General features: G+C 42.4%; 3 protein-coding genes across 4 annotated transcripts in view; 2 read left to right on the top strand and 1 right to left on the bottom strand.

The window, feature by feature from the left end:
• Window positions 1-26,470, top strand: part of LOC147334098 (butyrophilin subfamily 2 member A2-like) — a 95,115-nt gene that overhangs the window by 21,155 nt on the left and 47,490 nt on the right. The window lies entirely within an intron of this gene.
• On the bottom strand, window positions 755-26,470 carry LOC147334102 (NACHT, LRR and PYD domains-containing protein 12-like). Of its 2 annotated transcripts, none has more exons than XM_086286442.1 (11): window positions 26,035-26,470; window positions 25,618-25,755; window positions 24,321-24,428; window positions 21,989-22,096; window positions 21,036-21,271; window positions 14,772-17,076; window positions 13,742-13,915; window positions 3,463-3,639; window positions 3,030-3,203; window positions 2,166-2,339; window positions 755-1,734 (listed from the first exon to the last, which is right to left on the bottom strand). In XM_086286442.1, the coding sequence occupies exons 2-11, from the start codon at window positions 25,749-25,751 to the stop codon at window positions 1,716-1,718; spliced, it is 3,609 nt and encodes a 1,202-aa protein (XP_086142568.1). In that variant the 5' UTR covers window positions 25,752-25,755; window positions 26,035-26,470; the 3' UTR covers window positions 755-1,715. The 2 variants fall into 2 exon arrangements, with proteins under 2 accessions (XP_086142568.1, XP_086142566.1); XM_086286440.1 differs by having other exon boundaries at window positions 26,159-26,470.
• On the top strand, window positions 4,160-4,872 carry LOC147334103 (uncharacterized). Its single transcript, XM_086286695.1, has one exon. The coding sequence runs from the start codon at window positions 4,243-4,245 to the stop codon at window positions 4,870-4,872; it is 630 nt and encodes a 209-aa protein (XP_086142821.1). The 5' UTR covers window positions 4,160-4,242.

Raw genomic sequence — 26,470 nt, 5'->3', positions numbered from 1 at the left:
CATATCTGCCTCTCTCACTGAGGGGACGTAACTACATGGAAAATAAATAGTTCTCACCTCTGCGTTTGTCGGCTGTTTGTGTGCAGTTGTTCTTTATGTTCACCTCAAATCAACCTGAGTGTCATTTCTCTTTAGTTCTGATCTCACTGCTGAGCTGCACAACAAACCAAGGTCAGTAACCTTCTTCTGTCACAGTTTAAACCTGAGAAATGCTCAGTGATATGACCTGGTTGGGTTCATGTTTCACAATGTAAAGCCTAACAGATTTTAACCCTCACAGCTCGTCTGACTGTGAGTCCCAGCAGCTCTCAGATCTTTGAAGGAGACTTTGTGTCTCTGAGCTGTGAGGAGGACGACAGCTCTGCTGGATGGACTCTGAGGAGAAACACAAGTACAAGACTCGTTGTGGAAGTACATGGGGAAAACCAGCTGGTTCTTCCTTTAACACCTCTATGATGCTTCATGACAGTGGAGTTTACTGGTGTGAGTCCAGAGAGGGTCCCATCAGTAACATGGTTAACCTGACAGTCACTGGTAAGCTGAGTGTGTGGAGTTAGTGTTGATGAAGCTGTGTGTAAATGGATGAAATGCTGTAGTTTGTCTCTGTGTTGAGGTGGATCAGTGATCAGCGGCAAATCTAGAGAAATTCTCTTAGAGGGGCATGGAAGCAATTTCTTTACACAGGTTTTATATAAAGCATATTACAAAAGGAATAAATAAAATGCAGTAAGTATACATGTTTCATATAAATATAGTCTATAACTTTATTTTCTTCAGCCCACATAATTTCAACATTTGGGTTACATAAAACATGTTTATTTTGATTTTATGTACTGTATAGTCTATATAAGAAATAAGTATGTAGGAAAGATACACAACATGAAGTGGTTCATATACAAACACGTTTTTTTTTTTGCCTACTCTTCATTTTACCTTTGTATTTCACCTTCAGATATTTTGCCGTGTTTGGTATCATTCTTTTCAGCTCAACCTCACATGTCTGAATTAACAGTTATTTTTTGTAGTAACATAACTGATCTAAAAATCACATAATATTAAAACCAAGTGGGGAAAAAACAAGCATTTTTACTGAAAAAACCACAGACATGCTTAGTGAATGATTTCCATAATGTGAAATGCAAATAGAAATTTTATATTTTAAAAAAAGAACTATGCACAAATTTTGTAAACAATAAAGTTATATACAACTATGATCCTAAAACCGCATCTGGAGTTTTTTGTATTTTGTTAAAAATACAAAAACTAAAATGAAAGAACAATCACGTGTCACAATAAGAAGGCACACAAATTGTTTGTGCCAGTGCAAAAAATAGCTTGTCTGCAACAAGACAGAGGAGAACACCGCAGTGATAGACCCTGCAGGCCTGACAGCAGGAGGTGTATCACTCCTCCCGTTTTCCACCTGGAGACAGTGTTACACTGCAGTCTGCCTTTGGTGTACTCCCTGCCGCTGCAGTCAAAATCTGAGTGCAATCCAACAATGACAGTTTATTGTCATTTAAAGACAGACACAAAGATCAGGGATAATCAAGGATGATCAAGAATGATCGTTGTGTATAACAGTGGTGCTGTTAGAGCAGTTCAATCGGGAGCAATGACAGTGATCTGCACTTCTTCTCATTTCTGTGTCAGACACTGCTGGATGAAGCTCTCTTCTCCACTCAGTAGCATGCCCCAGTCACAGACTGCTCTGTTTAATCACTTAGTTTCCACCTGCAGAGAGGAAAAGACAGACGGGAGATAAATATGTTTTCTCATCAGTTGTTAGTCAGATTCAGCATATCTAGTATAACAGTGGGGATTTCAATCCCATTCAGAGCAACAGCAGAGCAACTGTGCAGCACTGCTCCTCTTAGTTCTAGTCCTTTTCAGCTCTAGTGTTAATCTTTTGAAGTGGACACCCTGTCCTGTATTTGAGTCCAACCAGTCTCGGTGGGATTGACAAACTGAGCTTACATTTTGCACATTCCTAGACAGTTAGCATCAGCCCCATTTGCTCTATAGATTTCACTCAAGGTACAGTAGTAATACGATCATTAGACCTGCAATATTTGTATTTGTTTAGAGTAGTTAGTCTGCATATTAACTGTAACAATTACAGTACTGCTGAAAGCAGAATGGAGCGATTCCAACCCTCTGCTGACCTCAGAGTCCCCAGTCTAAAATCTGGGCTGTTCACAAGATCACACAGCTGCTTCATTCCTGAATCCATCAGGTTGTTGTCACAGAGATCCAGTAACCTCAAATGAGTGGGGCTGGACCTCAAAGCAGAGTCCAGAGAAGCACAACTCACAGCTGACAACCTGCACTCCCTCAATCTGGAAAACAAATAAAACATGCAAATTAAATCTCACCACCTGAAAACATTCAGCACTTCACAATATGTTAACATATGAAGAAGGTTCAGAATGTAGACGTTTAGGAAGAGTGAAGCACCAAATGGCTAAAGATAAAAGGTAAACATGATCTAAGGGGGGGGTTGGGAAGTGCATCTGTAACCGGAAGGTCACCGGTTCGATCCCTGGGCTCTCTGTCCTGGTCGTTGTGTCCTTGGGCAAGACACTTTACCCTACTGCCCCCCTGGTGTTGGCCAGAGGGGCCGATGGCGCGATATGGCAGCCTGGCTTCTGTCAGTCTGCCCCAGGGCAGCTGTGGCTACAACTGTAGCTGCCTCCACCAGTGTGTGAATGCGAGAGTGAATGAATAGTGGCATTGTAAAGCGCTTTGGGTGCCTTGAAAAGCGCTATATCAATCCAATCAATTTTTTAATTAAACAACAATCATCTGCTTATATGGATATTTAAGAGTAAATTACTAGAAAATGTTAAAGTTAGTCAAAAGGTTTCAATTATGAAAATTGTTCAGTGAATGGACTAATTCATTGAAGAAGAAAACTGCATTTACCATGTAGATCCTCAATTTGGCTCATTTTAATATCAGCCTTATCTCTGCAGATTAGCATCAGTATGTCACATTCATCCGAGCACAACTAATACATAGTGACTGACCTCAGAGTCTCCAGTTTACAGCGTGAGCTCTCCAGGAAACCACACAACTCCATCACTCCTGAATCCTGCAGGTTGTTCCCACTTAGGTCTAGATGCTTCAGATGAGAGGGGTTGGACTTCAGTGCTAAGCCCAAAGACACACAGTTGATCTTGGACAAGCTGCACCAACTCAGCCTGAAAAGGAGAATGAATTTTGCTTGACAAAAAATAGTTTTTAGTTCTTATGTGGGTCTTTGTGCACAAAGTTCAGGTGTTAAAGCTAAACCTCCCAAACATACTTTCAAAAGGACATTATTTCATACAAATTAATTTGAGCATTCACAGTAAACAGAACGTGCTGTATCTAGAAGCACTGATCAGGTTGAAACTAAAGTTAACCTCAAACACAGCTGTTTGCAACATATAGAAAAGTTGAATAATATACTGCATTAACCTCAGAGTCTTCAGTCTACAGTCTGGGTTCTCCAGGAAACCACACAGCTGCATCACTCCTGAATCCTGTAGCTTGTGATTGTAACTAAGGTCCAGCTCTATCAGATGTGATGGACGGGACTTCAGAGTAGAAATCAGGGAAGCACAGCTGATTTCTGATAACCTACAGAAAACTAACCTTAAAAAGAAAGAAAAAAAAGAAATTCAGTCTTCACTTAAAGGAAATGTGTATTACACTAGAAACATTGTCCAGTGTAATAGTGTTTACAATCTTGTCCTTTGATGATTAAATCACTGTAGAAAACAAACAATTTAAAAGTGTTTGTAAAGCATAGCAGTCACCTTTGTTAATTGTACACTGTGGTCAAAAGTTTACATGCACTTTATCCTACACTACATCTAGTGATTTCTGATATAATTTTAAATATGACCTCTCTCTAATAATGGGCTGTGTACCACAGCCTTTAAGACAGCAGTAAGTAATTTAAGGGTTACAATAAGAGATGACTCATCTGTGTGCGTACCCTGTTATACCTCAGGTCAGTTCTATTCAGTTTTATTTATACAGGGTGGGCCATTTATATGGATACACTGTAATAACATGGGAATGGTTGGCGATAGTCTCATTTGGCTCTCGGCGAAGGCAGCCGCACTTTTCTCCTCTCCACCTTCCCCTTATCTTCCCTGCTTAGCTTCTTATGTCCTTGTCTTGTCTCGTGTTTTTTTTTCCACTTCCCTGGAACACTCTCTCACAGTCTGTGTCTAAAAACCTAAAAGAATTATGGATTTGATCAACTGGTCTCTGAATGCTATTGACACCCTTTTCTCAACGAGAAGTTTGGGCTCGGGAGAGCCCGAGTACCCTGGAGGGACTTTCCCTGCCGGATACACGATGGACGGGTGGCAGAAATGGAGGATCGTGTGCCTGGCGGGACTGTCGATCGAGGACGCTGAAGATATCTACCTATTCGGAACCATGATAACAGGGTTCTTGCTGATCAGAGCTGGCTTGGCCCTGGCTTATCGGAGAATTAAGAAAGCGGAACTGGCTGTTCAAACCCCCACAAGGCTGCCTGCTGGGATTGAAACGATGGGACGAGGCGCAGCTTCTCAGAAAGGGCTCACTGAATGCAGCATGGTTAAGAACTTGGAGGCGCTTACGGCTGCAGTTAATACTCGGAACAACACCTCTGGGCGGATATTAGATTACATCAGGGAAGAATCCACTCGGAACAACACCTCCTGGCGGAAGCTGGATTACATCACGGATCAGTTGGCTGCGGTCGTGAGGTCTCAGAATCTGCTCTGTGAGCAAAGGAGTGACAAGACCACGGAATTGAAGGTTAATAACATCATGGAGAAACTGGCAGCTATCCAACGGGAGACTGAGAGACCAGTGTCGGAGTGTTAAAAAGAGCTTGAAATTCTCATGAGTTGTTTGTAAAAGAAAAACCACCATCATAATGCGGCTACCCCTTCGGCGCCAGCTGTGGGCTCAAGGCTGGAGCTGAACAAAAACTCCCTGATAACGACTGTGTTGAGTCTGTTCCTTCCCATTCCATGCAAGGCCACGTGGGTTGGCTGGTAGACTGTTTACTTAGATGGCCTGGTAAATGGCCTGTATTTATATAGCGCTTTACTAGTCCCTAAGGACCCCAAAGCGCTTTACATATCCAGTCATCCACCCATTCACACACACATTCACACACTGGTGATGGCAAGCTACATTGTAGCCACAGCCACCCTGGGGCGCACTGACAGAGGCGAGGCTGCCGGACACTGGTGCCACCGGGTCCTCTGACCACCACCAGTAGGCAACGGGTGAAGTGTCTTGCCCAAGGACACAATGACCGAGACTGTCCAAGCCGGGGCTCGAACCGGCAACCTTCCGATTACAAGGTGAACGCCCAACTCTTGAGCCACGATCGCCCCCACTTAGCCACTTAGCCTGATAGGGCAGAGGACACTGTCTCAGCTGAACTATGGACACGCACACACATACACTTACACTGAGAAGCACTCACACATCCCCCTTCCCCTTCCAATGCCTTCGATGCTTGTTGCCTCCTGGGCCCGCGCTGGAGAGTCGGCGCAGGGGCAAGATGGCTGCTGTGTTGCCTGGGATTACTCCTTATCCCCTACCCAACCCTGCTCTATATTGTTGTACTGTGGACATTTATGTGCTTTATGTGCAGAGGAGTTTTTTTGTTTCCTGTTCTCATGCTGTCCTCTATAGCCCAGCATGAGTAGAGGTGTCTTTTTTTCCTCTTGTACTTTCCAATTGTAGTGTACATTTCAGTGTTTTTTTTTCTGTAATGCAACCGTTCTCTGACTTGTATCCCCATGTGATGTCTGTGTTGTGTGTGTATGGTCGGGGGGCGGGTTCATTCCACTGCAGGGCAACCTGCCATTGCATGTGGCAAATAAAATTTGAACTTGAACTTGATATTAAAGTCCTGTTTGTGGCACATTAGTATATGTGAGGGGGAAAATGCCGCAAGATGGGTGGTGACCATGGTCGCCATTTAGAAGTTGGCCACCTTGGATACAACTTTTGTTTTTTCAATAGGAGGAGGGCCATGTGACACATCAAACTTATTGGTAATGTCACAAGGAAAACAATGGTGTGCTTGGTGAGGAGCAGATCAAAATTGTGTTGATATTTGGTGAACGCAGTAACCGGGTCATTGCAGCAGATTTCAATGCAAGACACCCTACGAGACCACCCATCTCCCATGCTACAGTTAGCAAACTGCTTGCTAAGTTTCGTGAAACTGGTTCAGTGTTGGATTTGCCAAAATGTGGACGCAAGAAAACAGAATTTGCAGAATGGGCAAAACAAAAATTGGAACAGGACCCTCAGTTCACGCAGAAGATTTTGTTCAGTGATGAGGCAAACTTTTATGTGAATGGTGAAGTTAACAAACAAAACCACCGCTATTGGTCTGACATTAACCCACATTGGATGGATCCCTCCAAGACTGTTGGGACAACAAAAGTGATGGTTTGGCGTGGTATATGGGGTACAACGATAGTGGGTCCATTCTTCATCAATGGTAACCTCAAGGCCACTGGATATTTGAAATTGCTACATGATGATGTGTTTTCCTCTTTAAGCACTGAAGCTGGCACATTCCCTGAGTTTTTCCAGCAAGATGGTGCACCACCACATTATGGGTGCCAGGTCCGAGCATTCCTAGATGAACAGTTTCCTGGAAAGTGGATTGGTTGTCGTGGGCCAGTTAAATGGCCCCCAAGGTCTCCCAATCTGACCCCCTTAGACTTTTATCTTTGGGGTCATCTGAAGGCAATTGTCTATGGTGTGAAGATACGAGATGGGCAGCACCTGAAACTACGGATACTGGATGCCTGTGCTGGCATTTCTCCTGCGGTGTTGCTATCAGTGTGTGAAGAGTGGGAGAAGAGGGTTGCATTGACAATCCAACACAATGGGCAGCACATTGAACACATTTTATAAGTGGTCAGAAACTTGTAAATAACTCATGAAAGAATAAAGTTAGGTTGAAACGTGTTAACCTCTTCGACATGTCAATGGCTGTGAACAAAGACAAATTTGTAAATAACTCACGAAAGAATAAAGTTACGTTGAAACCAAGCACACCATTGTTTTTCTTGTGACATTACCAATAAGTTTGATGTGTCACATGGCCCTCTTCCTATTGAAAAAAACAAAAGTTGTATCCAAGATGGCCGACTTCTAAATGGCCACCATGGTCACCACCCATCTCGAGGAGTTTGCCCCCTCACATATACTAATGTTCCACAAACAGGACTTTAATATCACCAACCATTCCCATTTTATTACGGTGTATCCATATAAATGGCCCACCTTGTATATCATCAAATCACAAAAGCTGCCTCAAGATGCTTAATAAAGTATGGTAAAGACCTCACAAAACACAATCAGATCACCGCTATGAGCAAGCAGTTTAACTACAATGGGAAGTAAAAATTCCCTTTTAACAGGAAGCAGCCTCTAGCAGAACCAGGCTCAGAGTGGCAGCCATCTGCAATGATCAGTTTGGGTAAACAATTCAATTCGATTTATTTAACTCCAAATCACAACAACGGTTGCCTCAATGTGCCAAACAAATGGTGAGTGAAAAGGGTGAGACTAAGGAGACACAGCGCATCATGGGAAGCACCCAGCAGCCCTAGTCGGTGGCCCTAGGTGAACATCCAGGGAGTGGACCTTGAGATAGTGGACTCTTATAGGTACCTGGGTGTTCACCTGAATAATAAACTGGACTGGAGCCACAACACTGATGCTCTTTACAGGAAGGGTCAGAGCAGACTCTATCTACTGAGGCGGCTGAGGTCATTTGGAGTACAGGGAGCGATTTTAAAGACCTTCTATGACTCTGTGGTGGCATCTGTCATTTTTTTACAGTGTGGTATGTTGGAGCAGCAGTTTATCGGCAGCTGAGAGGAAGAGGTTGGATAAACTCATCAGAAAGGCCAGCTCTGTTCTGGGATGCACCCTGGACCCAGTGCAGGTGGTGGGAGACAGAAGGACTCTGGCCAAAATAACATCTCTGATGGACAGTCTCCCACCCCATGCTGCAGAGCTCCTTCAGTGACAGACTGCTGCATCCTAGATGCATGAAGGAGCGTTTCCACAGGTCCTTCCTCCCTGCAGCTGTCAGACTGTACAATCTGAACTGCTCCAAACAAACATAGAGGTTTACATCCGCGCTGTAACTTGCACTATTTCATCAACCGATTCACACTACAACCTGGTTTGCTTCTTATTGGTAGTTATTTTTATTTAATTTAAAAACTGTACAGTACTCTGTTTAGTAGTAACCATTGTCCATATGTATGTAAATATGTAAGAAAAATTGTGTATGTTTCTGTTCTGTGTCCTGTGTATTGTTTGTTGCATATGTCTCTTTCTGGCTGCTGTTACAACCAAATTTCCCCTTGTGGGACAATTAAAGGATTATTCTATTATACACTGATTATTCAAGACCTTGTAAATCAGAATAGATATTTTTAAATGTAGTTCTGGATTTAACAGGTAGCCAGTGAAAAGAATCCAACACAGGCTAGATATGCTCTCTTTGTCATCACTCTCTGTGATGACATCACTCTGTCATCACTGTCAATTGCCATGACATGGCGTCCACGCACTGGCAAGCGAAAGCAAGGCCGACCAAAGACCACATGGCGTCGAACATTTATGGACGATCTGAGAACTGTCGACATTGCCTGGGACGAAGCTGAAGCAGTCGCTGCTGACCGACATCGATGGAGATCACTAGCTGCCCGATGCGCCGCTCGGCGTAGGAGGAACTAAGTACTAAGTAAAGTAAGTCATCACTCTCAGTACGCTTGCGTCAGCATTCTGGATCAACTGTAAACTTTTCTGGGAGTTTTATGACATAAAGAAGCTAAAGCTGTTACTGTGCTGTGAAGAGCTCCGAAGCTGATTGAAACTCTTAAGCAAACTCCTCTGCAACGGGTTTTGTGGGGATAACAGGAGAAGAGAAGCTGCAGAGAGGTGTTTAAGACTGCAACTCTGCTTCCTGGTCGGAACTCTGTATAGTCACATTTTGGGGGCTGTATTGAATTTGGCCAGATTTCTAGAAATGAGAGCTGGTCCATCCAAAGTTTGATGGATGACACCACTCATCCATAAATTTAAGGAAAACATGCGGCTAAACATGTCACTGCTTGTCTGGCTGGGGAATGACCCAGAAAAGACTAGAGTCTGACACTGGCAATATCCAACGCATGAATGGGTTGATGGTGTGCTGGGGCTTTTGTTCAAGGCTATAATTCCTCCTCGCTGTAACACTTCCATGCTATTTTTCCTGGCTGCTCGAGACTATCTGCTGAGGGAGCGACACTACCTTTGGCTGTCACGGATCGGATCAATTTTTGGATCGGCAAAAAAAGAAAAAAAAAAAAAGAAAAAATTTTAACATTTACTTATTTAAGTATTTTTTCCCTATTTAAAAACATTCAACTCAAGACTCATTCCACGCAATTACATGAAAACAAATTAAGGAGTGTTTATGTCATTCGCTGAAATAACCCAAAAATATGGTTTGATAAGAGAAAATAATTTTTGGAAATATTTACAAATAAGGGATTGTATTACATTCGTCCGCTAGTCGAACCTCAGATACAGGAGGAACAATGCGGTTTTCGTCCTGGTCGCGGAACACTGGACCAGCTCTTTATCCTCTCGAGGATACTTGAGGGTCCATGGGAGTTTGCCCAACCAGTCTACATGTGTTTTGTGGACTTGGAGAAGGCATTCGACCGTGTCCCTCGGGGTGTCCTGTGGGAGGTGTTGCGGGAGTATGGGGTGTGTGGCCCATTGCTACGGGCCATTCGATCCCTATACAACCGTTGCAAGAGCTTGGTTCGCATTGCCGGCAATAAGTCGGACTCGTTCCCGGTGGGTGATGGGCTCCGCCAGGGCTGCCCTTTGTCTCCGGTTCTGTTCATAATTTTTATGGACAGGATTTCTAGGCGCAGCCAAGTGGCGGAGGGCTTTCGCATTGGTGGCCTCAGAATCTCATCTCTGATTTTTGCAGATGATGTGGTTCTGTTAGCTTCATCGGGTGAGGGCCTCCAGCTCGCACTGGAACGGTTCGTAGCCGAGTGTGAAGCAGCGGGAATGAGGATCAGCACCTCCAAATCTGAGGCCATGGTTCTCAGCCGGAAAAGGGTGGAGTGCCCACTCCGGGTCGGGGATCAGTTCCTGCCCCAAGTGGAGGAGTTCAAGTATCTCGGGGTCTTGTTCGCGAGTGATGGGAGAAGGGAGCCGGAGATCGACAGACGGATTGGGACTGCAGCTGCAGTAATGCGGACGCTGCACCGGTCAGTCGTGGTGAAGAGGGAGCTGAGTGTAAAAGCGAAGCTCTCAATTTACCGGTCGATCTACGTCCCTACCCTCACCTATGGCCACGAGCTGTGGGTAGTGACCGAAAGAACGAGATCGCGGATACAAGCGGCAGAAATGAGCTTCCTCCGAAGGGTGGCTGGCCATCCGGGAGGGGCTCAGAGTAGAGCAGCTGCTGCTCCACATCGAAAGGAGCCAGCTGAGGTGGTTCGGGCATCTGACAAGGATGCCCCCTGGGCGCCTCCTGGGCGAGGTGTTCCAGGCATGTCCCACCGGGAGGAGGCCCCGGGGCAGACCCAGGACACGCTGGAGAGATTATATCTCTCGGCTGGCCTGGGAACGCCTTGGTATTCCCCCGGACAAGCTGGAGGAGGTGGCTGGGGAGAGGGAGGTCTGGGCCTCTTTGCTTAGGCTGCTGCCCCCGCGACCCGGCCTCGGATAAAGCGGATGAAGATGGATGGATGGATGGATGGATGGATTGTATTACCAAAGGAAAATTTACTCTAAGCTCAAATATGGTGGTAGAGTTTTTAAGAATTGTCCAGTACAGCACATAGAGCAGCTGTTTTCTACAAAAATGTTTAAGAATCCAAAAAAAGAGATATGTGAAAACTTGAGGATTATATGGCAGAGAGATTTGAGTTGTGCAATTTCTAAAGAAGACTGGTGTAGAATTTTGTCATTCTCTGATAAATATATAAAAGAGGCCAGGGGTAAATTTACTCAGTACAAATTAATACACAGATAGTACTTCACTCCGTCCAAACTAGAATGGGAATCAGTCCAGTAATATATGCTGGAAATGTAGTTCAGATCCAGGGACATTTATGCATGCTATTTGGGAATTTTAGGAAAGTTTATCCGTTTTGGCAAAAGTATTGGACAAAATAGGAAGGTGGATTGGTTTGATAATACCCTTGTCACCAAGACTGTGCTATTAGGGGATCGGTCGGTGTTACCTGGGGTTTCAAAATATGACTTTGTGGGGGTGATTGCAGCGGCCCGAGTTATTCTCAGTGTATGGAAGGAACCATCTCCTCCAGAACATAATAGGTGGAAAGAAAAAATGCTGAAAATGGTGTCGTATGAAAAATTCTTGGCTAGGATTAATGATAATAGGGAGGGTTTTGACAAATCATGGGGACGTGATTTTGGCTGAGATGGTTGGAATTTATTTGGCAAGGGCAATTATCTTTAGTTACATTTTATGCTTGCTGCGTTGTATGTTTGTGTAGGCACTCAGTAATGGAATAACTTAACTTAAGAATTAGATTTTATTGTCCTTTTTTTGTGGGTGTACCGATAGTAAGTAGACCCAAAATACAAAGGTGAATTAACCATGGGATTGGAAGCTGTCTTTTCTTTTTTCTTTCTGTTGTTGTTTTGTTTTTTGTTTTCATGTTTTCATGTGATTAAATGATAAAAACAAATAAAGACTTCAATTACAAAAAAAAAACAAAAAACAAATTAAGGTGCAATATATGACAGTATAGGGCTTTGTATCTACCACTCTGCTGTGATATAATGAGCGATCATGGTCACCTAGCTTTCCATTGACCTGGAGGTCCACACATTTGTAGTTGGGCAACAGAAGATGCCGGGAACAGCTCAGCCATAACTTTAAACTTTTCCTGCTCATACATGCCTGGGTACGATCTTGTCACTGAAGTGGACACGTAACGGGATATCATAGCGTGGCTCAAGCACGTTCATCACAGTTTAAACCCCTTGTTTTGCACAAGGGAATACGGCCTCCGGTCTGCAGCAAAACACCCCAATAGCTTTTGTAATAGCTTTAGCCCGGTCAGATTGGCGAGCAAAGGGGTGCTTAACTCATTCACTGCCAGCCATTTTCAAATCAGGTAACTCCCCACTGCCAGGGTTTTTGAGCATTTTTACTCATTTTTGAAGAGCTTCTTTTGAAGAGTTTTTCAATTGACGTCTATAGACGTCAATGGCAGTGAATGAGTTAAATGCCGCAAACTCCTCTGCTCCTCTACTTGGACCGCTAGCGCTTGCAATAACTATCGCTTGACAGACTGACCATGTGCACCATACACATACTTTTTTTCCCCTTCTTTTTCGAATCTTCAGATCACTTGCGTCCTGAACCGTGGAGTGGGATTGGTTCAGATTACGGATCAACCGTGATCCGTTGCACCACTGACCAATATTCTGAACAATGGAAAAGTCCAAGAAACTTGGAACTGTAGATTTACACAAGTTGGGAAGGTCTTTTGGAGACATTTTTAAACAACAGCCCATTCCAAGACCATCGGTTCAAACAATAATATGCAAGTTATTTGGATGTCTCACTACTTTGCAAAGGTTATGGAAGAAGGCCCAAACTGTTACCCTCAGACAACGGTAGGAAATTGGTTAGAATATTCAGAAATAATAATCCAGGAACCACCAAGGCTCAAGCCTTTCCATTAACTGGAAACAACTGGAACACCCATGTCAATGTCCACAATTAAGCCAATTTTATTTTGGTATGGACTGAGAGGGTACTGAAAAAGGAAGAAGCCCCTGGTCCAAAATTGACAGTTTCAACATTGACTGAAATTTGCATAGGACTATATGGAAAAACCAAATGGTCAGACAAGACAAATATTGAACTATAGAGCTAAGAAGAGAAGATGATCCCAACACATTCAACTAGACTTTTGTTGGAATGGATAAAGCGGGCTAACATTACGCTTCTGGAATGGCCTTTCTAAAGCTCCAGCCTTAACCCTATTGAAGACTTTTGCACTAGGATTTAAAACTAGGTCCATGCCAGCAGATGCACTGTAATATTTCTGCCATGCAGAGTGGTCAAATATCCATTCAGAATTATACCATATACGTGTTTTCAGCTACCAAAGCATCTGGTCAAAATGTACCTTGCTAATGGACATTTAACCAAATATTAGTGGGGTGTGTACCTATTTAAGCCTATAAAGTAGATACACTCTTGAACCTGTGTGGATTTGAGAAAATCCAAATCTCAAACTGCTACACTGAGTACTCAAGCCATTAAAGATGTACGCTGTATCATTCCACCCAAGTAAAAGAACAGTTCAAATATATAATTAAAAGCCCAACTATGACTTGAGTCTTTTTTAGTTTATGCATACTTTCGACAACAACTGTATGTGGTGTCATTATTCATAAGCATGAATGTGGGTATGTTTCATCTACTCTATTTTAAAAGAGCAAAAATTATTTCCCCAACATTATAGCATGATCAGTAAGGAATGGTTAATTAATAACAAAGCTACACGCTTGCATACTTATATTTTAAAAGGTAAGATGGTAACTGATACTTAATCACAGTTAAGATTAAAATCCAGTCTCAAAATACATTTCAATGGACAAAAGTAATTTATAAGAGCAAGTTCTATGGAGTCAATGACCTCACCTCAGAGTCTTCAGTCTACAGTTTGGACTGTCCAGACCAGATGATAGTAACGTCACTCCTGAATCATTCAGATGGTTGTTGCTCAGGTCCAGTACTGTCAAATGTGAGGGTTCGGACTTGAGAGCTGAAGCCACAACTTCAAAATGAGGGTCTAAGAGTCCACAGTTATGAAGTCTGTGAATACATATTAATGTAGTTTAATATTAAATTTATTACAGTGGGCTTTCTAATACCCGAATTGAGATGTTGGGCTAATATCTTAATACAACAAATGTAAAAATGCAACAATATAGATTAACTGTCATCTGCTGCCATTTATGAAAAAAAAAGTAATGAAAAAAGTAATTAATAATGAATCTTTTTTTAAATTGAATTATCTCACATGTTTGATGCTTAGAAGATGACCTGAAGGTAATTGGGTGCTAGTATAGAAAAGGGTATGGTACCAGCTAGATAAAGTTGGGCTTAATGAACAACTCAGATTCTGGAACCAGTCTACCGGAGAAGGGCTGGGCTCTGTTCCACTCTGAAGTTGCCCTGATTATAAGACAACTGGCTTATAATCATTTAGCAACTTGGCTAACTGATGCAGTGAATGAAAGGGAGAACACCAATTAGTGTGTCTTGACGCATGCTTAATCATCCGAATGAACAAAATCATTTTCAGTAGGAGAACCATTTCATCCCTCAGCCAAGGGACTTCTTCAGACGTTTCTCCCACTGACAATGTTAAATTCAAATGAATGAAATAAACTTTTTGATTCACTGGATTACTCAACGGATTAGTGTGGCCCAGATAGAAAAACCAAGAGGCGCAGAGCTGTATTTATACACTCTGGGGGTGGTAATCTGCTACACTGTTATCTAAACAGTTCACTCTTGGAGAAACAAGAAACTTATATGATGGCCTTCATTTTAGAAACATAGATATGTGCATAACCATCCACTTTCAGTAACTGGAGCATATGTAATCACTATGTATAATAACTGCACAGTCACTTCTTTTGACAAAGATGGTGATCTAACTTACATAGCCTTTCTGCAGTTCCTCACTGCTGGGAACAGCCTCAGTCTTCCCTCCTCTGATGTGTTATACTTCCTCAAGTCTAACTCATCCAGAACCTGCTCTGACATCTGCAGCATGTAGGCCAGAGCGGAGCAGTGGATCTCAGATAGCTCCTTCTCTGATCTGTTATCTGACTTGAGGAACATTTGAATGTCCTGATGGACTGAGAGGTCATTAATTTCCATCAGACAGTGGAAAATGTTGATGCTTCTGTCAGGAGAGATTTCCTCACTACTCATTTTCTTCAGGTTGTCGATGATACTCTGGATGGATTTTGAACTGTTGTCCGTCTGACCCAGCAGGCCTCCTAAGAGTCTGTGATTGGAGTCCAGACAGAGGCCATGAAGGAAGCGAACAAACAGGTCCAGGTGGCCATTTTTACTTTGGAGGGATTTTTCCATAACTCTGCCTAGGAAAACTTTAAGTGAATTCTTATCTTCACTGCTGTCATCGTCCCTTTCTTTTTCGAAGTAATCATCATTTGTTAATTTATCTTCATCATCGCTATCATCATAAATATCTCCATAATCATCTATATTATAATCATCATGACGATCGTCATCATCATCATAATCTATATTATAATCATCATCATCTATATTATAATCATCATCTCTATCATCATCAATATTAAAATCATCATGACTATCGTCGTCATCATCATCATCATCATCATCATCATCATCATGACGATCGTAATCATCATCTCTATCATCGTCATAATCGTCATAATCATCATAATCATCGTCATCATGACGATCGTAATCATCATCTCTATCATCGTCATAATCATCGTCATCATAATCATCGTCATCATCGTCATAATCATCATGACGATCTCGAACATCATCATCATCTGATTCTTCGTGATTTTCATCTTCATCACTATCATATTTGTTATCACGTCCATTAGTATTTTTCTGCAAATTCTCACTGTTTTCTTTTCCTAGGAAGTCCTGCAGCACCTCTGTCTTCTTATTGGTGTAACAGTGGAACATGTAGACTGCAGCCAGAAACTCCTGGATGCTCAGATGAACAAAGCAGTAGACTGGTTTCTGGAAGATTCCAAACTCCTTTTTGAAGATCTCTGTACAAACTCCTGAGTACACTGAGGCCTCTGAAACATCCAGACCACACTGCTTCAAGTCTTCTTGGTAGAACATGATATTTCCTTTCTCCAGATGTTCAAATGCCAGCCTCCCCAGCTTCAGAAGAACTTCCCTGTCGGCCTCTGTCAGCACCTGTGGACTTGTCTCAACAAACAACTTCTCATGTCCCTCATGGTATTTGTTTTTCTTCCTCTTTGTCTGAACCAGCAGGAAGTGTGAGTACATGTCAGTCAGGGTCTTGGGCAGCTCTCCTCTCTCCTCTGTAGTCAACATGTGCTCCAGAACTGTAGCAGTGATCCAGCAGAAGACTGGGATTCTACACATGATGTGGAGGCTCCTGGATGTCTTCATGTGGGAGATGATTCTGCTGGACAGATCTTCATCACTGAATCTCCTCCTGAAGTACTCCTCCTTCTGGGCATCAGTGAAGCCTCGTACTTCTGTTACCCTGTCAACACATTTAGGAGGAATCTGATTGGCTGCTGCAGGTCGGGAAGTTATCCAGATGAGAGCAGAGGGAAGCAGATTTCCCTCGATGAGATTTGTCAGCAGCTCACTGACTGATGACTTCTGTGTGACATCAGACACAAGCTTCATGTTGGTGAAATCCAACAAAAATCTGCTTTCATCCAGGCCATCAAAGATGAACAAAATATTAAACACAGTGAGCTTCTCTGCTGTGACGCTCTGTAATGTTGGATAGAAAACATGGATCAGCTCCAGAAGACTGTACTGCTCATCTCTGACCAAGTTCAGCTCCCTGAATGAAAGCACAACCACCGCACTGATGTGTTGGTTCTCCAAGCCTTCTGCCCAGTCCAGACTGAACTTCTGCACTGAGAAGGTTTTTCCAACACCAGCAAAGCCGTTTGTCAGAACCACTCTGATGGGTCTCTGTTTATCAGGCAAGGCTTTAAAGATGTCCTGGCACCTGATTGGAGTGTCATGGAGAGCATCCATTTTGGAAGCCGTCTCCAGCTGCCTCACCTCATGTTGGATATGAACCTCTTCACTCTGTCCCTCTGTTATGTAGAGGTCAGTGTATATCTTGTTGAGGAGAGTTTTAGTTCCTGTTTCATCAGTTCCTTCAATCACATGTTGACACCGTCTCTTCAGACTGATTTTATGTTCATCTGAAACCTCCTGTAAACCAACATTTGCTGAAAGATAGAAATGTGATACCGTCATCCTTTTCTGGAGCCATAACTCCTCTAAAATGACTTATTTTTTCTTTCCATAATTAAACAATTTTGTTAGAAAACATAAAATAAATACAATTTTCCTATCAGTCTCCAGGAGGTCTGCCAGTGTTTGTGTTACATGAAAACGCAGAAACAGCAGACTGAACCTCAGCAGATAAGCTGTAGCTGAATGTCCAAACCAATCAGTGCCTCAGTTCCTTCATCACTATATTTTTGAAGACTGCATTGTAGCATTGAAGCAGAAAATAGCCATCTGTGGTCATGGATTTCTGCTTTTAAAAACTACCAAAATCCTTCAGGAAAATATTCAGAATCTTGGAGTTAAACAGTGTAATAAATATGAAGTTTGACCAGGTACCAAAGCAAATCATTCTTACTGTACAAATAATGTAAATATGATGGTGTATCATGAAAGATTGATGTCAAACTGATCACTTGGCCCATATTACGCTACTTGTTCTTCAAGTGAATCAACAAATGGCTGTTTCTATTTTTTATCACTTTCATCATATTTAGGAGTACATATACACTAAGTTTATTGTTAATTAATGAAAAAACTGCAGACAATTCTATTCTGAGCTGAAGAAGCTTCTGATAGGTTTGTAGAGTCCACGTGAGTAAATTGGTGGCAGACCTGTGGATGCATATAAGGCAAAACACAGAGCCTGTTTCTTTGAAATGGGAAAATCAAGAGATGTCAACCAAAACACCAGGAAAAGAATTGTGGAGCTCCATAAGTGTGGCTCAATTTGAATACAATTTGGTGCCATTTGCAATTAAGAAATACAGACAATTTCTCTCTTTACTCTTATGAGAGCCCTTCTCATAATATCAGGGGACTTCAATCATGCCTCATTGGACTCCACACTGCCCACCTTCACCCAGTATGTGACCTGCCCAACCAGAGACAATGAAACACTGGACTTACTGTATGCCAATGCAGAAGAGGCATACAGTTCATCACCTCTCCCTCCACTGGGCAGATCTGACCACAACCTGGTGCACCTGGTCCCTGTGTATGAGCCCTTAGTGCGCAGGAAGCCACCCGCACAGTACAGAGATGGTCGGAGGAGAGCGAGGAGGCTCTTAAGGATTGTTTTGAGTCGACTGTGTGGGAGGTGATCTGTGACGGCCTGTGGGGCCGTCAAATCAAAAGACAAAGAGGAGTTTAAAAGGGTGCAGAGAGAGTTGAGAGAACTGATAAGGAATGGGAAGGACAGCTACAGGCAAAAGATGGAGAACCAGCTTCAGCAAAACAACGTTGGTGAGGTCTGGAGAGGCCTCAGAACCATCTCAGGCCACAAACATCAGAACTCTCTGCCTGGGAGGGATCTGAGGCAGGCAAATTAACTGAATCATTTCTTCAACAGATTTCTTTCAGCCACGAGGCAGTCTCCAACATCGGCTGCAGACTCACCCATCCCCACTGCTGCTGTTCCACCTCAGACACTTCACACCTCCTCTATTCACCCTGCTCACTCCTCCCCACCCCCAACAACAGCATCCAATACACACTCAACACAAGGCTCCAGCCTGTCTCTCTCTGAACCTGAGGCTGGGAAGAGTCCCACAGCTCTGGAAAACCTCCTGTGTTGTACCAGTACTTCACGCCCCAAGGACCTCAACAGCTACAGGCCGGTGGCTCTGACATCCCACCTGATGAAGACCCTGGAGCGGTTGGTCCTGGCTCAGCTTCGGCGCCTAACAAGCTCATCACTGGACCCACTTCAGTTTGCCTACCAGCCTGGCATTGGAGCGGATGATGCCGTCATTCACCTCCTACATCGTTCCCTCGCAAACCTGAAGACCGCTGGGAGCACTGTGAGAATCATGTTCTTTGATTTCTCCAGTGCCTTCAACACTATTCTTCCCTCGGTTCTAAAGGACAAGCTGGAGAACTCTGGAGTGGACCATCACCTCACTACCTGGATTTTGGACTACCTCACCGACCGACCACAGTATGTGAGGACTCAGGGCTGTGTGTCGGACAGGGTCGTCTGCAGTACGGGGGCCCCACAGGGAACGGTTCTGGCTCCGTTCCTCTTCACCATCTACACTGCAGACTTCTCCCACAACTCCACCCAGTGCTTCCTGCAGAAGTTCTCTGATGACTCTGCAATAGTCGGCCTCATCACTGATGGGGACGACAAGAAGTACAGAGGACTGACTCAGGACTTTGTGGACTGGTGCCAGCTGAACTACCTCCAGATCAATGCCAGTAAAACCAAGGAGCTGGTGGTAGACTTCCGCAGGCACAAACATCCTCCACTGCAACCACTGAACATCCAAGGTATGGACATTGAGGCTGTGGACAGCTACAGGTACCTTGGTGTTCATCTGAACAACAGACTGGACTGGACTCATAACTGAGACGCCCTCTACAGGAAAGGGCAGAGCAGGCTGTACCTGCTGCAGAGACTCAGGTCGTTTGGAGTGGAGGGCCCACTCCTGAAGACCTTCTATGACTCTGTGGTGGCTTCTGCTATCTTTTATGGTATGGTCTGCTGGGGCGGCAGCATCTCTGCTGGGGACAGGAAGAGACTGAACAGGGTGATCCGAAGGGCCAGCTCTGTTCTAGGATGCCCTCTGGACCCAGTGGAGGTGGTGAGTGACAGGAGAATGGCGGCTAAGCTGTCATCCCTGTTGGACAACATCTCCCACCCCATGCAGCAGACTGTGACAGCACTGAGCAGCTCCTTCAGTGGGAGACTGCGGCACCCACGGTGTGGGACGGAGAGATTTCACAGGTCTTTTCCTCCCCACTGCTGTCAGACTCCACAACAAAGAGTTTAACTGATCAAACACACACATCCACACATGTGCAATAACACTAAGTGCAATAATCTTTTCTGGCATCGTATTTTTACTCAGTTGTATACAGCATTTGTATTCTATTTTTATCTTATTGTATATTTTATTCTACTGTATATAGTATTTATTTTATTCTATTCTGTACAGTTGTGTACTGTATTTATTCTTATTGTATTCTAATTTTTGCGTCATAACTTTTGCACTGTCCACTTCCTGCTGTGACAAAACAAATTTCCCAAGTGTGGGACTAATAAAGGTTATCTTATCTTATCTTACTCTTAAAGTTAACAAATATGTTTTTTATATTTATCAATCTAAAAAAATAAACATTTAGTCTGATTTGATGTTACAATTAAAAAAAAGTGTTTTCATCTGAAGAGTTTGTAAATATCTGGTTTCAACTGTATATTTGATGATTGTCAGCACAAAGAGGGAGAGAGAGGAACAGAGATGAACAAGAGCAGGTGAGACACACATGTTAGTCAAATGGTTGTTTACCAAAAGTATCACCGTATCATAGGTCCTCATGTATCTCATACCTAGTGTTTCTTTTTAGGTTTGTTATTTTTCAAATTCTATATTTATTAAATTATGCAGGCTTGTTTGCACAACAAGGCTAAATAATAATAATTATATAAACTTTTCTCAATCTAAATAGTGGACTTTGGTAGAATTAAATAAATAAGTGTAGTGCAGGTCTATGATGATTTTTAGTGCTACTATCATCTAGTTCTGATTCTGGTTGGGATTTGGTTTAGTCCTAAGTGGTCCTGACTTTGAACTGTTGTAGTTTTGTTTTAATTCCGGATCAGTTCTGGGTCTGGTTGAATTGGGGTTTAGTCCTCGTGTCTTGATACAGCCCTGATTTTGTTCTGCCTTGCTGCTTAATTAAAAAAACTATTTTTTTAATTAAGCAGCAAACATGGGAAGAACATGCAAACTCCACACAGAAAGACCCTGGCCTGATGGTGGAATTGAACTCGGGACCTCCTTGCTGTGCGCTAACATTGCTAACCACCATATCACTGTGCTGCTGTGGAGAAATGTTAATATTTCCATCAGGTTTTTAGAAATGAGTCCATCAGCAGACAAATGTTCAGTCTTACTTTGTACACAGCTGCTCTGATTAGCTGTCTGTAGTCCAGCTCTGGTTCTGGATCTTTTTCCACACTGAGGACAAGAGGAGTCTTCTGATGAAGCCAACTGGTCCCAGTATGCGGAGATGCACTGTCTGCAGAACCAGTGTCCACAACTGGTAGAGACTGGATCCTTCAGGACGTCCTGACACACAGCACAGCAGGACAGCTGCTCCTCCTCACATACACCACTCATTTTTCTCTTTCTGTGAACACATTTTTTTATTAGTAAAACTATTTGCTCACTGTTTTTGAAAAAACAAACCATCCAGATTTGACATTATAATGCATTTCTAACAGTCTTTAACTTTTACTTTAACTAACACTTGCCTTTATTCTCACAGCATGGTGAGCTTTAGATGTAAATAAAATTAAAGAATTTTCTCATGGAAACAATATTCAAAACTTCAGATATTCAGCCTGAATTGGTTTAATAAAACATAAAAACATTATCCTGGCTTCTCCCTCTGACACAATTTTCACACACAAACACAGTGGGAAGAAAATAAAATTGTATGTCTGGCATAAACAAATTACAAATCAAATTCTTGTGCAGGATAAGAACATCGTTATGATCCAGAATCATGTCTGCTGTTTTTTTTTTGTCTCCTCCCATCCTTTGGAAAAGAAGTCCAGACGCTGGATGACTGAGAACCTTCACAGACTTATAGCAATGCAGCCCAAAAGTCCCATGATGTTCTTTGTATGTGACACAAACCTAAGACAACAATGGAGGACATCGAGGTGATGGTATACCTGGTGTTAACTGATGGTAAATGTCTGCACCACGTCATTGCACTACAGTGTTGGTTTGTGTGTAACCATTTTCCTTGTTGCTGGGTTTAAAAAAAAAAACTAAAAAAAAAAGAAATTGTAGGTTTGCTTGTTGTAAAAGAATCACTCACATGACATCAGGTTCTTACTTTGTGTCTGAAGATCCAAGTTCATTACTGAAGTATGGAGCTTCTTCTTTGGACCAGTCACTCTTCATAGACAAACAGCTGGAAACCTGATATGCTTTTCTCTGACCTCTGCAAACGAGATATTTTTATTCATTTCACTTCAAAAACCAATTCATTACCTATTATGGAAGGTGTTTCTGTGAGTAAATATCAATGACTATGAAGGGATGGCTGGATGTTTCACAAGGCTAAAAACATAAGATTTTTCCTCAAAGTTAGATGGACAGGCTAGAGTTCATGGAACAGAAGAGCAGCAGGTAGTGCTGGTACTGCAGTCAAGTTGTTTCTTTTCCTCTGAACTCTTTCTCTGGTGAATAAAAACAGAATTATCTTTGCAAATTTCATCTACTTAATAAAACTGTGAATCACAATGCAGTCAGACATCAGTGGAACACATCATAGATGTTAAGCAATCTAAGCAGTATAGACTGCATATTTCCTGGTGGTGGTGCTCTGACTTGGTGTTGCCTCTCTCTCTTCCTGTCCCAATACACAGCAGAGATGTGAGTAGCTTATCTGTATGTTTCATTTAATTAAAAACTCTTGGAAGACATCTTATTCCATAACGTAATCTTGTGCTTTATCCAAAGACCAAACTCAATTGAATCACTTCTAATGATATCTTAGTCTTAGCTTAGCTCATAGTCAACTCACTAGCAGCATGGCCTCTTCACATTCCTGCTCTGCGTGTAAAATGCTTGGTTATTCCTCAGCTTCTTTTAGTTAATACTGGTAGTTCTAATAAATGTAGCCCTTTTTCCAGCTCCTGAGGCCAGGACCAATGACTTGGAGACCCAGCTCAGAACCTTTGAAAAACCTGGGTAAAGGTGAGAAGGGAACATAGGGGCCAGAGTAGGAGACACTAAGAAACCCTCAAAGTGCTAGTTAAGAGTAAATTGTAGATCAAGTAAAATGATCACATCAGGAGTAATGACATCCTGTTACTTCAACTGAAGGTCACTAAAATCAATATTGAATGGGTGTTTAACAATGCCGGACTAGTTTTCTCTGGTCCCCTTCCCAGTTGGATCAGATGTGACACATTTAGTCGCATGCTCTCCTTAAATTGCTGGTGGTCTAAGTGGTGTCCAAAAAAAACAATGTGAGCTTTGTAGATAATTGGGAAACTTTCTAGGGAAAGCCTCGTCTTGTTAGGAGAGACGGCATCCAGAGATAATTCGAAGCCAGCTGAGAGACAAACTCATGAAACGAAGAGGGAAGTCTGGGCTTGGTTATATCCTGCTATAACCAGGTTTCTGTGAGGTGGAATGTTTGAATCTTGATTCATTCAAATTAGGCCTATTTCCAGGCTTGCTTTTCTTTCTCCTGGAGAAATTTGTTTAAAGTCAAATGATGTCCTTGAGGTTTAAGTCTGGTTTTAAGTCTCTTCGTAGAACAGAATCTGCCCCACTGACAGTTCTTATGACAACCTCCTGACTACAGATTCAGGGGTGGGATCTTAGTTCTCTTAGACTAAACAGCTGCTTTTGAATCAGCTGTTTCACAATCAATGAATCATAATATTCTAATATCACTATGTCGGGATTCATGCCACTACTTTGGAGGGGTTCAGATCATACCTGTCTCTGAGAACTTTTTGAGTTCATCTTTAAGATAAGGCCTCCTCCCAGTGGGACATGCCCAGAACACCTCACCCAGGAGGCGCCCAGGGGGCATCCTTGTCAGATGCCCGAACCACCTCAGCTGGCTCCTTTTGATGTGGAGCAGCAGCTGCTCTACTCTGAGCCCCTCCCCAATGGCCGAACCTCTCACCCTATCTCTAAGGGAGAGGCCAGCCACCCTTCGGAGGAAGCTCAATTCCGCTGCTTGTATCCGCGATCTACTACCCAGTCACTCAGATCAGCTGACTAACTGCTCTTGGATGTGTCATGGCATTGCCATGCTGGGTTCAGGATTGTGGAATTCATTGCCATTTCAGATTGCCTCTTCACTGCCAATTTTTAAATCCCTCCTTAAAACCTACCTCTTCGGCTCGGTATTTGACTCAGTTTGACAAGCTAATGTTGTTCATTTATTTTACCTGTTTGTACTTTTGTTTTACTCATGTTTAACTGTATCTTGTATTGTATTACTGCATTTTGCATTTTTATTTTACTGATTGTATAGTTTATTTTACATTTGTTTTATTTATTTATTAAAAATATATTTTGATTTCTATTCTTTTTTCTTCCTTCACCACTTTGTTCAGTGGTTATTGCTTTTAAAGTGCTTTAAAATAATCTTGGCTTGGCTCTGCAGAAGATTATTACTCAGTTCTGAAATTAGTTCTTACCCTGTGTCTGAGGGTCCAAGTTCATCACTGAAGTATGGAGATTCTTCTTTAGACTTGTCACTGTTGATAGACACAGAGCTGGATACTTGAGGTGCTATTTCTTGATTTCTGCAAACACAACCATGTTTTCATTCATTTCATGCCAAAAACTCAACAATTACCATTGAAAGGTCTTTCTGTGAGTGAATATCTGATTGTTACTCAGGAAAAGATGGTACACCAAAAGTGACTTAGGGTCACTCTCTAGTAAATGGATTTATTACAAAAACAAAACAAAACCCACAGGCAACAGTTTTTCTGTCATTACAAACAATCAATTGTCCCAAAAGGCATGTCCTTTTCATTAAGACAAAGAAGAAACTGTAAGAAAGGTAATGATGGTGGAAAACTCCATGAGATTTTATAGTTTACTATGCTTCACAGCAACATAAGGACAATAAATGAGATTAATCAAGATCATTAGAAACTCTTGTAATAAAGTAAGTAACGGTGGGCGGTATAAACGGTATGAATTTGGCCAACGGTAGAGATTTTGACTATACCGCTCTACCGTGACAGCGCATGTTGATGGTGTCATCAAACTGCGCCTGTTTTGGACAAAAGCATCACAGCAGCTGCGAGCAATATCATCTGCAAATTATGTTGGGCGACAGTATCACAAAGAGACGAAGCATGTTGCGAAATATGAGGAAAGCCAAAAACTGCGCTTCCTCCACTTCCGTACCATTGATTCATTAATGTTGAATTGGAAATTAGACGACATCCGAAGACAGCAAGAAATAATTTCATAGAGCAGGTAAAATAGTCTTACTATTTCCATATCATTGTATATCACTACATATTCCAGTGCGTGATTTGAGCTATGAGCGTACGTGTTGCTAAATCTGATTGGTCATATGTGTTTATTTGGATATGAAATTTCTGGAAAAGAAATCGAGCTTTAACAAAAAAAAGCTTTGAAATTGAAGCTCTTGGGTTTTTTCGTAACACTGGGAAGTTGTGCTCACTAGTTACAATACAGCTAAAAGGAAAGAGGAATGCATTTCATGCTATTTGGATTGATCTTTCAAATGAAGGCGAGAATTCTGGTAGAAACAGTAAAGCTGTGTTCTTGTCTTTCCATCATTTACCTGTCTTGTGCAGTCAAATTATTGCTTAAATGCTAGGTTAATTCAAATTACATACAACAATAAAAATATTTGTAGGAAATATTTTAACATAAAGTTAACCATTAAGAACAAAAAAAATGAATAGAAATAATGAACATAAATCGTAAAGGAGTTAGCAGTAGTCTTACCTTTTCTCTCCGGATCCAGGTTCAAAACTGAAGATCAGTAAATTTCCTTTGGACTGTTCACTCTTTATGGGCAGACTGCTAGACCCGGCAGACTCTGCTTTGTCTTTCTCTTCATCTACAGGAACACTCATCATGAATCTGAGAAGCAAACCACAAAGACTGACGTGAACTCAGAACAAAGCGCCAGTACAAGCAAGTCTGTTAAGTCAAACAAACAGGAAGAAAATGAAGCGCCACACCCAAAATATATTGCTTTTATTTTGGTGCATCTCACTTCTCTTCCTTTTTGTACCTGTATGGTTATGTAGGCTACGGTTCAATATGCGGTTGAGATTCATCATGCCTTTAAGTGAACCTCGTAAATTCAGTAAACTACACTACGCAGCAGCTGGATAGTGTAGTGAGAAGACCACACACCTTTGAAGCGGAAATCACAAGTTCAATTCCCTCCCAGTATCCAGTAAGGCCAAACATCCACGCCCTGCAGGCTACGTCCGCAGTCTGCCCGCTTCCCTAACTTAGAGGCTGACAAGACACGCACCTTGATTCAGCTTCACGTTTGCTTCTGTTGTCATGCGTACTTGTGATACTGATCCGATTCAAAGTACGCTCGAAGCTTCGAAGCGTGTGTCGGGTAATCGCAAGGGCGTAGATTTGGCATGGACGGAAGGGACATGTCCCCACCAATATCCAGCGATTATTGAATTGTCCCCACCAATAATTTGATCTCTTCGAGTAAAGAAAAACTAACCCGATAGAAAAAACGATCTGTCAACGTCTCATTCACCCAGCGGTGCAGAAAGAGTTAGATTACGTCCTCTACTGGAGTCCTACGTCATGTGACAAATATGGC

The sequence above is a fragment of the Aulonocara sp. 'chitande type north' Nkhata Bay genome, linkage group LG3, assembly GCF_057382095.1.
Source record: "Aulonocara sp. 'chitande type north' Nkhata Bay isolate Kocher_YH1m ecotype deep benthic linkage group LG3, A_spYH_male_GT1.1, whole genome shotgun sequence".
NCBI lineage: Eukaryota > Metazoa > Chordata > Actinopteri > Cichliformes > Cichlidae > Aulonocara > Aulonocara sp. 'chitande type north' Nkhata Bay.
This window is presented reverse-complemented; position numbering and strand designations above follow the sequence as displayed.

What these genes read in the sequence shown, in the direction of transcription:
- LOC147334102 (XM_086286442.1), bottom strand. Translation starts at nt 25,751, where the DNA reads ATGATGAGTGTTCCTGTAGATGAAGAGAAAGACAAAGCAGAGTCTGCC. An exon ending in CTTGGACCCTCAGACACAGG is followed by an intron (nt 22,097 to 24,320) that starts GTAAGAACTAAT and finishes TCTCGTTTGCAG; the next exon opens with AGGTCAGAGAAAAGCATATC. An exon ending in CTTGGATCTTCAGACACAAA is followed by an intron (nt 21,272 to 21,988) that starts GTAAGAACCTGA and finishes ATGTGTTCACAG; the next exon opens with AAAGAGAAAAATGAGTGGTG.
- LOC147334103 (XM_086286695.1), top strand. Translation starts at nt 4,243, where the DNA reads ATGGATTTGATCAACTGGTCTCTGAATGCTATTGACACCCTTTTCTCA.